This window comes from Panulirus ornatus, chromosome 56 (assembly GCF_036320965.1).
Source record: "Panulirus ornatus isolate Po-2019 chromosome 56, ASM3632096v1, whole genome shotgun sequence".
In the NCBI taxonomy this organism is placed as follows: domain Eukaryota; kingdom Metazoa; phylum Arthropoda; class Malacostraca; order Decapoda; family Palinuridae; genus Panulirus; species Panulirus ornatus.
This window is the reverse complement of record NC_092279.1, coordinates 26,982,892-26,998,423: the sequence shown is the minus strand read 5'-3', so window position 1 is coordinate 26,998,423 and position 15,532 is coordinate 26,982,892. Positions and strand designations below refer to the sequence as shown.

Here is a 15,532-nt window from a genome sequence, read left to right as displayed (position 1 = left end):
ATCCACCCTCCTCACCACAGCCCTATCTATAGCCCATGTCTTGCAACCACATAATACTGTGGAACTACTATTTCTTTAAATATGCCCAATTTTGCCCTCCCAAATAATGTTTTCTCTTTCCACACATTTTTCAACACTCCCAGAACCTTTGTCCCCTCCCCTAGCTTATAACTCACTTCTGTTTCCATGGTTCCATTTGCTGCCATGTCCACTTCCAGATATCTAAAAGACTTCACTTCCTCCAATTTCACTCCATTCAAATTTACATCCCAACTAGCTTGTCTCTCAACCATGCTGAAACTAATAACCTTGCTTTTATTCACATTCTCTCTCAACTTTCTTTCACACATATTTCCAAACTCAGGCACCTACTTCTGCAATTTCGAGCTCAACTCAACCACCAGTACTGCATCATCAGCAAACAACAAATGACTCAGTTCCCAGCCCTCTCATCCTCCAAAAACTGAATACTAGCTCCTCTCCTTAACACTCTTACATTCACCTCTCTCAATACCTATCCATAAACAAATTAAACAATCATCACACACCCCTGCTGCAGACCAAACTTCACTTGAAACCATTCACTCTCCTCTCTTTCTTCTTATACACATGCCTTACACTTTTGGTAAAAACTCATTTCTTCAAGCAGCTTACCTTCCACATCATATATCTTTAAGGCCTTCCACAAAGCATCTCTATCCACCCTATCATATGCCTTCTCCAGGTCCATAAATACCACATACAAATCCATCTATTTTTGTAAATTTCCTCATACACATTCTTTATAACAAACACCTGATCTATACATCCTCTACTACTTCTGAAACTACACTGCTCCTCCCCAATTTGATGCTCTGTACATGTCTTTACACTCTTGATCATTATCCTCCCATTCAACTTAACAGATATACTCAACAAACTTATACTTCAGTAGTTTGAACACTAACCTTTATCCCCCTTGCCTTTATACAGTGGCACCATACATGCATTCTTCTAATCCTCATGCACTTCACCATGATCCATACATACATTGTATCCTTACCAACCAATCAAAAACATAGTCATCCCCTTTCTTAATAAATTCAATTGCAATACCATCCACCTTGCCACATTTCATCTTGTGCAATGCTTTCACCACCTCTTCTCTCTTCATCAAACCACTCTTCATGACTCTCACTTCCCATACCTCCCCAACCAAAACACCCTACATCTGCCACTATCATCAAACACATTTAACAATCCTTCAAAGTACCCCATCTCCTGGAGTTACTGGATTCCACCTGCTTGAGGTTGCTCCACAAGTTAAAATTTACGAAGGCTTGGCTGTATCATTTGGAGTACACTCTTGTCAAAAAAAAATTCTCACTCCAAAGGAGTCTACATTTCCCTGCAACTGGAAGTATCACAGTCTTGGGCAGCAAGAACATTTAGAAAAGTCCTGGGAAACACCATGACTCTTCCATAGAAATTGGTCATAGGGTTTATAAAATATGTATACACCCATCAGAAGCCATACTCCCCACATAACAGGAGTCACACCTTTTCATATACCTTTTGGATATCACACATCCCTACAATGCTACAAACATCTCTTCAACACATCCTAAGGCCCTTCATGCCTACAATATAACTACAATCATAGCATATACTACTCAGTTGCCCTGCACACTTTGGAGTACAATCTTGTCAAAAAAAAAAAATTCTCACTCCAAAGGAGTCTACATTTCCCTGCAATTGGAAGTATCACAGCCTTGGGAAGCAGGAACATTTAGAAAAGTCCTGGGAAACACCATGACTCTTCCACAGAAATTGGTCATGGGGTTTATAAAATATGTATACACCCATCAGAAGCCATACTCCCCACATAACAGGAGTCACACCTTTTCATATACACTTTGGATATCACACATCCCTAAAATGCTACAGACATCTCTTAAACACATCCTAAGGCCCTTCATGCCTTAAATGTAACTACCACTACAGAAACACCAAGCATATACTCCTCAGTTGCCCTGCACACTCTGCACATAGATGAACACACATCACTACACTTTATGACCTATGGACTTGTCCAGTGGATGTAGCTGGCTTCTTGAGGGCTTCAGGAGTCCCTTAAGGAGAGAGGGGACTCCTCAGGCAAGAAGAAAGTCAGAATATTCTTATATATATATATATATATATATATATATATATATATATATATATATATATATATATATATATATATATATGTATGTGAGAAATACTTAGAAAAGCAAATGGATTTGTATGTAGCATTTATGGATCTGGAGAAGGCATATGATAGAGTTGATAGAGATGCTCTGTGGAAGGTATTAAGAATATATGGTGTGGGAGGCAAGTTGTTAGAAGCAGTGAAAAGTTTTTATCGAGGATGTAAGGCATGTGTACGTGTAGGAAGAGAGGAAAGTGATTGGTTCTCAGTGAATGTAGGTTTGCGGCAGGGGTGTGTGATGTCTCCATGGTTGTTTAATTTGTTTATGGATGGGGTTGTAAGGGAGGTAAATGCAAGAGTCCTGGAAAGAGGGGCAAGTATGAAGTCTGTTGGGGATGAGAGAGCTTGGGAAGTGAGTCAGTTGTTGTTCGCTGATGATACAGCGCTGGTGGCTGATTCATGTGAGAAACTGCAGAAGCTGGTGACTGAGTTTGGTAAAGTGTGTGGAAGAAGAAAGTTGAGAGTAAATGTGAATAAGAGCAAGGTTATTAGGTACAGTAGGGTTGAGGGTCAAGTCAATTGGGAGGTGAGTTTGAATGGAGAAAAACTGGAGGAAGTGAAGTGTTTTAGATATCTGGGAGTGGATCTGTCAGCGGATGGAACCATGGAAGCGGAAGTGGATCATAGGGTGGGGGAGGGGGCGAAAATTTTGGGAGCCTTGAAAAATGTGTGGAAGTCGAGAACATTATCTCGGAAAGCAAAAATGGGTATGTTTGAGGGAATAGTGGTTCCAACAATGTTGTATGGTTGCGAGGCGTGGGCTATGGATAGAGATGTGCGCAGGAGGATGGATGTGCTGGAAATGAGATGTTTGAGGACAATGTGTGGTGTGAGGTGGTTTGATCGAGTAAGTAACGTAAGGGTAAGAGAGATGTGTGGAAATAAAAAGAGCGTGGTTGAGAGAGCAGAAGAGGGTGTTTTGAAATGGTTTGGGCACATGGAGAGAATGAGTGAGGAGAGATTGACCAAGAGGATATATGTGTCGGAGGTGGAGGGAACGAGGAGAAGAGGGAGACCAAATTGGAGGTGGAAAGATGGAGTGAAAAAGATTTTGTGTGATCGGGGCCTGAACATGCAGGAGGGTGAAAGGAGGGCAAGAAATAGAGTGAATTGGTGTCATGTGGTATACAGGGGTTGACGTGCTGTCAGTGGATTGAAGCAAGGCATGTGAAGCGTCTGGGGTAAACCATGGAAAGCTGTGTAGGTATGTATATTTGCGTGTGTGGACGTGTGTATGTACATGTGTATGGGGGGGGGGGGTTGGGCCATTTCTTTCGTCTGTTTCCTTGCGCTACCTCGCAAACGCGGGAGACAGCGACAAAGTATAAAAAAAAAAAAAAAAAAAAAAATATATATATATATAAATAAGCTAAAAGTTTGTTTTCTAAATTGTTTCTTACATTTTTCATATGTATATGTATGTATGTGTGTGTGTGTGTGTGTGTGTGTATGTGCGTATGTGTGTGTATGTGTGTGTGTGTGTGTGTATATGTATATATATATATGTATATTATCCCTGGGGATAGGGGTGAAAGAATACTTCCCACGTATTCCTCGCGTGTCGTAGAAAGCGACTAGAAGGGACGGGAGCGGGGGGCCGGAAATCCTCCCCTCCTTGTATTAACTTTCTAAAATGGGAAACAGAAGAAGGAGTCACGCGGGGAGTGATCATCCTCCTCGAAGGCTCAGAGTGGGGTGCCTAAATGTGTGTGGATGTAACCAAGATGTGAAAAAAGGAGAGATAGGTAGTATGTTTGAGGAAAGGAACCTGGATGTTTTGGCTCTGAGTGAAACGAAGCTCAAGGGTAAAGGGGAAGAGTGGTTTGGAAATGTCTGGGGAGTGAAGTCAGGAGTTAGTGAGAGGACAAGAGCAAGGGAAGGAGTAGCAATACTCCTGAAACAGGAGTTGTGGGAGTATGTGAGAGAATGTAAGAAAGTAAATTCTCGATTAATATGGGTAAAATTGAAAGTTGATGGAGAGAGGTGGGTGATTATTGGTGCATATGCACCTGGGCATGAGAAGAAAGATCATGAGAGGCAAGTGTTTTGGGAGCAGCTGAATGAGTGTGTTAGCGGTTTTGATGCACGAGACCGGGTTATAGTGATGGGTGATTTGAATGCAAAGGTGAGTAATGTGGCAGTTGAGGGAATAATTGGTATGCATGGGGTGTTCAGTGTTGTAAATGGAAATGGTGAAGAGCTTGTAGATTTATGTGCTGAAAAAGGACTGATGATTGGGAATACCTGGTTTAAAAAGCGAGATATACATAAGTATACTTATGTAAGTAGGAGAGATGGCCAGAGAGCGTTATTGGATTACGTGTTAATTGACAGGCGTGCAAAAGAGAGACTTTTGGATGTTAATGTGCTGAGAGGTGCAACTGGAGGGATGTCTGATCATTATCTTGTGGAGGCTAAGGTGAAGATTAGTATGGGTTTTCAGATAAGAGGAGTGAATGTTGGGGTGAAGAAGGTGGTGAGAGTAAGTGAGCTTGGGAAGGAGACCTGTGTGGGGAAGTACCAGGAGAGACTGTGTACAGAATGGAAAAAGGTGAGAACAATGGAAGTAAGGGGAGTGGGGGAGGAATGGGATGTATTTAGGGAATCAGTGATGGATTGTGCAAAAGATGCTTGTGGCATGAGAAGAGTGGGAGGTGGGCTGTTTAGAAAGGGTAGTGAGTGGTGGGATGAAGAAGTAAGAGTATTAGTGAAAGAGAAGAGAGAGGCATTTGGACGATTTTTGCAGGGAAAAAATGCAATTGAGTGGGAGAAGTATAAAAGAAAGAGACAGGAGGTCAAGAGAAAGGTGCAAGAGGTGAAAAAAAGGGCAAATGAGAGTTGGGGTGAGAGACTATCAGTAAATTTTAGGGAGAATAAAAAGATGTTCTGGAAGGAGGTAAATAGGGTGCGTAAGACAAGGGAGCAAATGGGAACTTCAGTGAAGGGCGTAAATGGGGAGGTGATAACAAGTAGTGGTGATGTGAGAAGGAGATGGAATGAGTATTTTGAAGGTTTGTTGAATGTGTCTGATGACAGAGTGGCAGATATAGGGTGTTTTGGTCGAGGTGGTGTGCACAGTGAGAGGGTTAGGGAAAATGATTTGGTAAATAGAGAAGAGGTAGTAAAAGCTTTGCGGAAGATGAAAGCCGGCAAGGCAGCAGGTTTGGATGGTATTGCAGTGGAATTTATTAGAAAAGGGGGTGAGTGCATTGTTGAGTGGTTGGTAAGGTTATTTAATGTATGTATGACTCATGGTGAGGTGCCTGAGGATTGGCGGAATGCGTGCATAGTGCCATTGTACAAAGGCAAAGGGGATAAGAGTGAGTGCTCAAATTACAGAGGTATAAGTTTGTTGAGTATTCCTGGTAAATTATATGGGAGGGTATTGATTGAGAGGGTGAAGGCATGTACAGAGCATCAGATTGGGGAAGAGCAGTGCGGTTTCAGAAGTGGTAGAGGATGTGTGGATCAGGTGTTTGCTTTGAAGAATGTATGTGAGAAATACTTAGAAAAGCAAATGGATTTATATGTAGCATTTATGGATCTGGAGAAGGCATATGATAGAGTTGATAGAGATGCTCTGTGGAAGGTAATAAGAATATATGGTGTGGGAGGCAAGTTGTTAGAAGCAGTGAAAAGTTTTTATCGAGGATGTAAGGCATGTGTACGTGTAGGAAGAGAGGAAAGTGATTGGTTCTCAGTGAATGTAGGTTTGCGGCAGGGGTGTGTGATGTCTCCATGGTTGTTTAATTTGTTTATGGATGGGGTTGTTAGGGAGGTAAATGCAAGAGTCCTGGAAAGAGGGGCAAGTATGTTGGGGATGAGAGAGCTTGGGAAGTGAGTCAGTTGTTGTTCGCTGATGATACAGCGCTGGTGGCTGATTCATGTGAGAAACTGCAGAAGCTGGTGACTGAGTTTGGTAAAGTGTGTGGAAGAAGAAAGTTAAGAGTAAATGTGAATAAGAGCAAGGTTATTAGGTACAGTAGGGTTGAGGGTCAAGTCAATTGGGAGGTGAGTTTGAATGGAGAAAAACTGGAGGAAGTGAAGTGTTTTAGATATCTGGGAGTGGATCTGTCAGCGGATGGAACCATGGAAGCGGAAGTGGATCATAGGGTGGGGGAGGGGGCGAAAATTTTGGGAGCCTTGAAAAATGTGTGGAAGTCGAGAACATTATCTCGGAAAGCAAAAATGGGTATGTTTGAAGGAATAGTGGTTCCAACAATGTTGTATGGTTGCGAGGCGTGGGCTATGGATAGAGTTGTGCGCAGGAGGATGGATGTGCTGGAAATGAGATGTTTGAGGACAATGTGTGGTGTGAGGTGGTTTGATCGTGTAAGTAACGTAAGGGTAAGAGAGATGTGTGGAAATAAAAAGAGCGTGGTTGAGAGAGCAGAAGAGGGTGTTTTGAAATGGTTTGGGAACATGGAGAGAATGAGTGAGGAAAGATTGACCAAGAGGATATATGTGTCGGAGGTGGAGGGAACGAGGAGAAGAGGGAGACCAAATTGGAGGTGGAAAGATGGAGTGAAAAAGATCTTGTGTGATCGGGGCCTGAACATGCAGGAGGGTGAAAGGAGGGCAAGGAATAGAGTGAATTGGAGCGATGTGGTATACAGGGGTTGACGTGCTGTCAGTGGATTGAATCAAGGCATGTGAAGCGTCTGGGGTAAACCATGGAAAGCTGTGTAGGTATGTATATTTGCGTGTGTGGACGTGTGTATGTACATGTGTATGGGGGGGGGTTGGGCCATTTCTTTCGTCTGTTTCCTTGCGCTACCTCGCAAACGCGGGAGACAGCGACAAAGTATAAAAAAAAAAATATATATATATATATATATATATATATATATTTTTTTTTTTTTTTTTTTTTTTTTTATACCTCGTCGCTGTCTCCCGCGGTTGCGAGGTAGCGCAAGGAAACAGACGAAAGAAATGGCCCAACCCCCCCCCCATACACATGTACATACACACGTCCACACACGCAAATATACATACCTACACAGCTTTCCATGGTTTACCCCAGACGCTTCACATGCCTTGATTCAATCCACTGACAGCACGTCAACCCCTGTATACCACATCGCTCCAATTCACTCTATTCCTTGCCCTCCTTTCACCCTCCTGCATGTTCAGGCCCCGATCACACAAGATCTTTTTCACTCCATCTTTCCACCTCCAATTTGGTCTCCCTCTTCTCCTCGTTCCCTCCACCTCCGACACATATATCCTCTTGGTCAATCTTTCCTCACTCATGCAATTGAGTGGGAGAAGTATAAAAGAAAGAGACAGGAGGTCAAGAGAAAGGTGCAAGAGGTGAAAAAAAGGGCAAATGAGAGTTGGGGTGAGAGACTATCAGTAAATTTTAGGGAGAATAAAAAGATGTTCTGGAAGGAGGTAAATAGGGTGCGTAAGACAAGGGAGCAAATGGGAACTTCAGTGAAGAGCGTAAATGGGGAGGTGATAACAAGTAGTGGTGATGTGAGAAGGAGATGGAATGAGTATTTTGAAGGTTTGTTGAATGTGTCTGATGACAGAGTGGCAGATATAGGGTGTTTGGGTCGAGGTGGTGTGCAAAGTGAGAGGGTTAGGGAAAATGATTTGGTAAACAGAGAAGAGGTAGTAAAAGCTTTGCGGAAGATGAAAGCCGGCAAGGCAGCAGGTTTGGATGGTATTGCAGTGGAATTTATTAAAAAAGGTGGTGACTGTATTGTTGACTGGTTGGTAAGGTTATTTAATGTATGTATGACTCATGGTGAGGTGCCTGAGGATTGGCGGAATGCGTGCATAGTGCCATTGTACAAAGGCAAAGGGGATAAGAGTGAGTGCTCAAATTACAGAGGTATAAGTTTGTTGAGTATTCCTGGTAAATTATATGGGAGGGTATTGATTGAGAGGGTGAAGGCATGTACAGAGCATCAGATTGGGGAAGAGCAGTGTGGTTTCAGAAGTGGTAGAGGATGTGTGGATCAGGTGTTTGCTTTGAAGAATGTATGTGAGAAATACTTAGAAAAGCAAATGGATATATATATATATATATATATATATATATATATATATATATATATATATATTCTCTACGTGTAGTACTGTATTTTCTTCAAACAATTCATCCTCCACCCAAAGCTATGCTTGACCTGCCAGGTCACCCACTATGTCAAAAGCAAATGTAATAAAAACGCAAATCATGAAAAAACCATTTAGAATAATCAGCAGTTGTCTACCAGCTACAAACACTCAACAACACAGTGAAACAATTATAATTCCACAGCATTCTCACCCTAATATGCTTGGCACTTAGGTCTTTGCAGCAAAACTAGACCCTTCTCATCCTCCATAATCAACCACACGCCAAAGCAGAAACTGTAAGGACTGTGTAGCTGAAAGTAATGTAGCCATTGATGGGAAAAACTGGAACTTGGCAAAGCAGGACCTACATAGCTGAAAGTAATGTACTCAACAATGGGCAAAGCTACCAATGGGTAAAGCTGAAAGTAGCATAATAGGTGATAGGCACTGCCGGAAATGGGCATAGCAGGACCCGTGTAGTTAAAAGTAGAGTGGTTGTTAATGGGTACGGTGAAGCCCCAAGGAGGATGCTCAGGTGCAATGAAGCCCTCTGAAGTATATTGGAGTGTATTGAAGCCTCATAGATGATGCTGAAGCACACTGAAGATCCCCAAAGAGTTCAACTGCTTTCTGCAGCCATGTGAAAAGTTATGGACAACAGCTACAGGATTCTGAATAGCATATCTCTTCTTTAGCCACTCCAGATGCATTTGTAATTCTCTAATGAAGGCTGCATGAGCTTGCATAGTTGAGCTGTAACTCCTGGTAAGTTGTTTTGATGAACGTAATCTTGCACACGTGTAGAAATCAAGGAAGTTGTGATAAGTCCATCATTCCCGTTAAAAGATGGTGTATGCCCCCATCTCACATTATGATGTAAACAAAACATGGGTAGGATTTAGAAACTTGTGGGATCTTTATCACCCCAGGTTATATTAACCTACCATGTGGTCAGTCAGCCATGCAAGACGGCTTTGTCTTTCCAGCACACTGTTGGTTGCATGTATTAGTTATATAATGCGAGGCAATATAGAGATCTAATGCACACCCACAAATAACAGTGAAATTTTCTTAATATCTGGGAAGCATGGTCATGACTCAGGAACTCCAATAAGCAAGTTCAGAGAGGAAAACTAGTCCAAAACAGCCATATTCATGCGAAGAACGTATGAATGTTGTATGTGACAAAACATGTAATGAGTTATATGATTAAGATTAGTGCAGAATAGCTGATATGAAAGTCACAAAGTCATTCAAATCATTTTGACTTAGAATGCAACATGATACATTTCTTCTACGATGTATTCAGTTCAACAGAATCTGCAAAAATATTTCCTCTTATGATGTATGCAACAAAAACACTAAAGCTCATTTGAATTGCAACATAAAGCTGGACATAATACGTCACATGACAGTAGATTTTCTTATGACATGATAGAAGCCATTGTACAAAGGCAAAGGGGATAAGAGTGAGTGCTCAAATTACAGAGGTATAAGTTTGTTGAGGATTCCTGGTAAATTATATGGGAGGGTATTGATTGAGAGGGTGAAGGCATGTACAGAGCATCAGATTGGGGAAGAGCACTGTGGTTTCAGAAGTGGTAGAGGATGTGTGGATCAGGTGTTTGCTTTGAAGAATGTATGTGAGAAATACTTAGAAAAGCAAATGGATTTGTATGTAGCATTTATGGATCTGGAGAAGGCATATGATACAGTTGATAGAGATGCTCTGTGGAAGGTATTAAGAATATATGGTGTGGGAGGCGAGTTGTTAGAAGCAGTGAAAAGTTTTTATTGAGGATGTAAGGCATGTGTACGTGTAGGAAGAGAGGAAAGTGATTGGTTCTCAGTGAATGTAGGTTTGCGGCAGGGGTGTGTGATGTCTCCATGGTTGTTTAATTTGTTTATGGATGGGGTTGTTAGGGAGGTGAATGCAAGAGTTTTGGAAAGAGGGGCAAGTATGAAGTCTTGTGGATGAGAGAGCTTGGGAAGTGAGTCAGTTGTTGTTCGCTGATGATACAGCACTGGTGGCTGATTCATGTGAGAAACTGCAGAAGCTGGTGACTGAGTTTGGTAAAGTGTGTGAAAGAAGAAAGTTAAGAGTAAATGTGAATAAGAGCAAGGTTATTATGTACAGTAGGGTCTCAATGAGGGTCAAGTCAACTGGGAGGTAAGTTTGAATGGAGAAAAACTGGAGGAAGTAAAGTGTTTTAGATATCTGGGAGTGGATCTGGCAGCGGATGGAACCATGGAAGCGGAAGTGAATCATAGGGTGGGGGAGGGGGCGAAAATCCTGGGAGCCTTGAAGAATGTGTGGAAGTCGAGAACATTATCTCGGAAAACAAAAATGGGTATGTTTGAAGGAATAGTGGTTCCAACAATGTTGTATGGTTGTGAGGCATGGGCTATGGATAGAGTTGTGCGCAGGAGGGGGGATGTGCTGGAAATGAGATGTTTGAGGACAATGTGTGGTGTGAAGTGGTTTGATCGAGTAAGTAATGTAAGGGTAAGAGAGATGTGTGGAAATAAAAAGAGCGTGGTTGAGAGAGCAGAAGAGGGTGTTTTGAAATGGTTTGGGCACATGGAGAGAATGAGTGAGGAAAGACTGACCAAGAGGATATATGTGTCGGAGGTGGAGGGAACGAGAAGTGGGAGACCAAATTGGAGGTGGAAAGATGGAGTGAAAAAGATTTTGTGTGATCGGGGCCTGAACATGCAGGAGGGTGAAAGGCGGGCAAGGAATAAAGTGAATTGGATCGATGTGGTATACCGGGGTTGACGTGCTGCCAGTGAATTGAATCAGGGCATGTGAAGCGTCTGGGGTAAACCATGGAAAGTTGTGTGGGGCCTGGATGTGGAAAGGGAGCTGTGGTTTCGGGAATTATTGCATGACAGCTAGAGACTGAGTGTGAATGAATGGGGCCTTTGTTGTCTTTTCCTAGTGCTACCTCGCACACATGAGGGGGAGGGGGATGGTATTCCATGTGTGGCGAGGTAGCGATGGGAATGAATAAAGGCAGACAGTGTGAATTGTGTGCATGGGTATATATGTATGTGTCTATGTGTGTATATATATGTGTACATTGAGATGTATAGGTATGTATATTTGCGTGTGTGGACGTGTATGTATATACATTGTGTATGGGGGTGGGTTGGGCCATCTCTTTCGTCTGTTTCCTTGCGCTACCTCGCAAATGCAAGAGACAGCGACGAAAAAAAAAAAAAATGATAGAAGCTTCAGTCGACCCATCTAACAGAAATTATCTTACCTTCCTGAAACGCAGGAGTCTTGAATTATGAAATACCATATAAAATCCTCTTGTAGGTTTTCTAGTGATAACTGCACCAACTAATGACTTGAGAGAAGACCTTTTGCTGTTTGTCAAACTTCTTGCAATTTGTATTAAAGACAGGTTTTTCCAAGGCTTATAATACAATTGTGCCATTTTTTACTGAAAAGATACAATACAGAATAAACAATTACAAAAATCAGTTATGACCAGTATGCATATTTGTGTTATGTATTTTTGTCACTCTATTTTTGTTACTCAACAGTATGGAGAAAAGCCCATACACTAATATCTCCAGTTTCTAATTTTTTTAACATTTCTATTTATGTAATTTTATTTATGAAAAAGTTCAAGAAATTAAGGAACAAAAGTCAATACTACAAAATAAATGAATGCTCATACTCCAAGAAGATTAAGCCCTAACCAGCAATTATACAAAATGTTAGTACCAGAAAAGTAAATGCTAAATTAAGTGGACTTCCTACATCTCCCTCTTTCAGTTACTAAAATAGCTATAAACCTCAGTGCCAGATCTTTGTTTGATAAGGACAGTACTGTAACAAAATATAGTCCCTGAACTTACTGTACATTTCCACTTCCTGAAACAAACATAATTGGATACTATAACCTGCCCTTTTTCAAAATTTGTTAGGGTAAGAACATCAGCCAGCCTGAGTAGTTTGTCAACTAATCTAAATATCAAATCAATAAACAGTGCAACTTTCTTAAGTAAGTGAGTTCAAGAAGAAAAATATCAGAGCAGTGAATGAAGGTTGAGCTTGGGGCTTAATCTTTGCTAGTTTTCCAGTTCAGTCCTGCTAAATCATCATCCCCTATCCTGGAGAAAGAATTCTTCCCACGCATTCCCTACGTGTCGTAGAAGGCGACTAAAGAGGACGGGAGCGCCGGGCTAGAAACCCTACCCTCCTTGTACCTTAACTTTCTAAAAGGGGAAACAGAAGGAGTCACGCGGGGAGTGCTCATCCTCCTCGAAGGCTCAGATTGGGGTGTCTAAATGTGTGTGGATGTAACCAAGATGAAAAAAAAAAGGTGAGGTAGGTAGTATGTTTGAGGAAAGGAACCTGGATGTTTTGGCTCTGAGTGAAACGAAGCTTAAGGGTAAAGGGGAAGAGTGGTTTGGGAATGTCTTGGGAGTAAAGTCAGGGGTTAGTGAGAGGACAAGAGCAAGGGAAGGAGTAGCACCACTCCTGAAACAGGGGTTGTGGGAGTATGTGACAGAGTGTAAGAAAGTAAACTCTCGATTGATACGGGTAAAACTGAAAGTGGATGGAGAAAGATGGGTGAATATTGGTGCCTATGCACCTGGGCATGAGAAGAAAGATCATGAGAGGCAAGTGTTTTGGGAGCAGCTAAGTGAGTGTGTTAGCAGTTTTGATGCACGAGACCGGGTTATAGTGATAGGGTGATTTGAATGCAAAGAGGAGTAATGTGGCAGTTGAGGGAATAATTGGTGCACATGGGGTGTTCAGTGTTGTAAACGGAAATGGTGAAAAGTTTGTAGATTTGTGTGCTGAAAAGGGCTGGTGACTGCAAATACCTGGTTTAAAAAGAGAGATATACATAAGTATACATATGTAAGTAGGAGAAGTGGGGAGAGAGCATTATAGGATTACCTGTTAATCGATAAGCGCATGAAAGAGACACTTTTGGAAGTTAATATGCTGAGAGTGCAGCTGGAGGAATGTCTGATCATTATCTTGTGGAGGCTTTTGTATAGGTTTTCAAAAAAGAAGAGAAAATACTTGGGTGAAGAAAGTGGCGAGAGTAAGTGAGCTTGGGAAGGAGATTTGTATGAGGAAGTACCAGGAGAGACTGAGTGCAGAATGGAATAAGGTGAGAGCAAAGGACGTACGGGGAGTTGGGGAGGAATGATATTTATTTAGGGAAGCAGTGATGGCTTGTGCAAAAGATGCTTGTGGCATGAGAAGCATGGGAGGTGGGCAGATTAGAAAGGGTAGTGAGTGGTGGGATGAAGAAGTAAGATTATTAGTGAAAGACAAGAGAAAGGCATTTGGACGATTTATGCAGGGAAATAGTACAAATGATTGGGAGATGCATAAAAGAAAGAGGGAGGAGGTCAAAAGAAAGGTGCAAGAGGTGAAAAAGAGGGCAAATGAGAGTTGGGGTAAGAGAGTATCATTAAGTTTTAGGGAGAATAAAAAGAGGCTTTGGAAAGAGGTAAATACAGTGCGTAAGACAAGAGAACAAATGGGAACATCAGTGAAGGGAGATAATGGGGAGGTAATAACAAGTAGTGGAGATGTGAGAAGGAGATGGAGTGAGTATTTTGAAGGTCTGTTGAATGTGTTAAATGATAGAGTGACAGAGGGTGTTTTCGTCGAGGTGGTGTACGAAGTGAGAGGGTCATGGAGAATGATTTGGTAAACAGAGAAGAGGTAGTGAGAGCTTTGTGGAAGATGAAAGCTGGCAAGGCAGCAGGTTTGGATGGTATTGCAGTGGAATTTATTAAAAAAGGGGGTGACTCTGTTGTTGACTGGTTGGTGAGGATATCTAAAGTATGTATGGCTCATGGTGAAGTGCCTGAGGATTGGCAGAATGCACGCATAGTACCATTGTACAATGTCAAAAAGGATAAAGGTGAGTGTTTAAATAATAGGGGTATAAGTTTGTTGAGTATTCCTGGGAAATTAGATGGGAGGGTATTGATTGAGAGGGTGAAGGGATGTACAGAGCATCAGATTGGGGAAGAGCAGTGTGGTTTCAGAAGTGGTAGAGGATGTGTGGATCAGGTGTTTGATTTGAAGAATGTATGTGAGAAATACTTAGAAAAGCAAATGGATATGTATGTAGCATTAATGGATCTGGAGAAGGCATATGATAGAGTTAATAGAGATACTCTGTTGAAGGTACTAAGAGTATACGGTGTGGGAGGCAAGTTGTTAGAGGCAGTGAAAAGTTTTTATCGAGGATGTAAGGCATGTGTACGAGGAAAGTGATTGGTTTTCAGTGAATGTAGGTTTGTGGCAGGGGTGTGTGATGTCTCCATGGTTGTTTAATTTGTTTATGGATGGGATTGTTAGGGAGGTGAATGCAAGAGTTTTGGAGAGAGGGGCAAGTATGCAATCTGGTGGCTGATTCGTGTGAGAAACTGCAGAAGCTGGTGACTGAGTTTGGTAAAGTGTGTGAAAGAAGAAAGCTGAGAGTAAATGTGAATAAGAGCAATGTTATTATGTACTGTAGGGTTGAGGGACAAGTCAATTGGGAGGTAAGTTTGAATGGAGAAAAACTGGGAGGAAGTGAAGAGTTTTAGATATCTGGGAGTGGATTTGGCAGCGGATGGAACCATGGAAGCAGAAGTGAGTCACAGGGTGGGGGAGGGGGAGAAAGCTCTGGAAGCACTGAAGAATGTGTGGAAGGTGAAAACATTATCTCGGAAAGCAAAAATGGGTATGTTTGAAGGAATAGTGGTTCCAACAATGTTATATGGTTTCGAGGCGCGAGCTATAGACAGGGTTGTGCGGAGGAGGGTGAATGTGTTGGAAATGAGATGTTTGAGGACAATATGTGGTGTGAGGTGGTTTGATCAAGTAAGTAATGAAAGGGTAAGAGAGATGTGTGGTAATAAAAAGAGTGGTTGAGAGAGCAGAAGATGTACTGAAATGGTTTGGTCACATGGAGAGAATGAGTGACAAAAGATTGACAAAGAGGTTATATTTGTCAGAGGTGGAGGGAACGAGGAGAAGTGGGAGACCAAATTGGAGGTGGAAGGATGGAGTGAAAATGATTTTAAGCGATTGGAGCCTGAACATGCAGGAGGGAGAATGGTGTGCAAGGAATAGAGTGAATTGGAACGATGTGGTATACTGGGGTCGACGTGCTGTCAATGGACTGAACCAGGGCATGTGAAGCATTTGGGGTAAACTATGGAAGGTTTTGTGGGGCCTGGATGTGGAAAGGGAGC

At 42.0% G+C, this 15,532-nt stretch overlaps 1 protein-coding gene across 2 annotated transcripts in view; it reads right to left on the bottom strand.

Annotated features, from left to right (window-relative positions):
* The window catches only part of LOC139766041 (regulator of microtubule dynamics protein 1-like), an 83,145-nt gene that overhangs the window by 49,243 nt on the left and 18,370 nt on the right, over positions 1-15,532 (bottom strand). For both annotated transcript variants that reach the window (XM_071694165.1, XM_071694166.1), the window contains exon 2: positions 11,569-11,751. In XM_071694165.1, coding sequence (XP_071550266.1) covers positions 11,569-11,745 — 177 coding nt within the window. In that variant the 5' untranslated portion in view covers positions 11,746-11,751. The remainder of the gene's footprint in view (positions 1-11,568; positions 11,752-15,532) is intronic.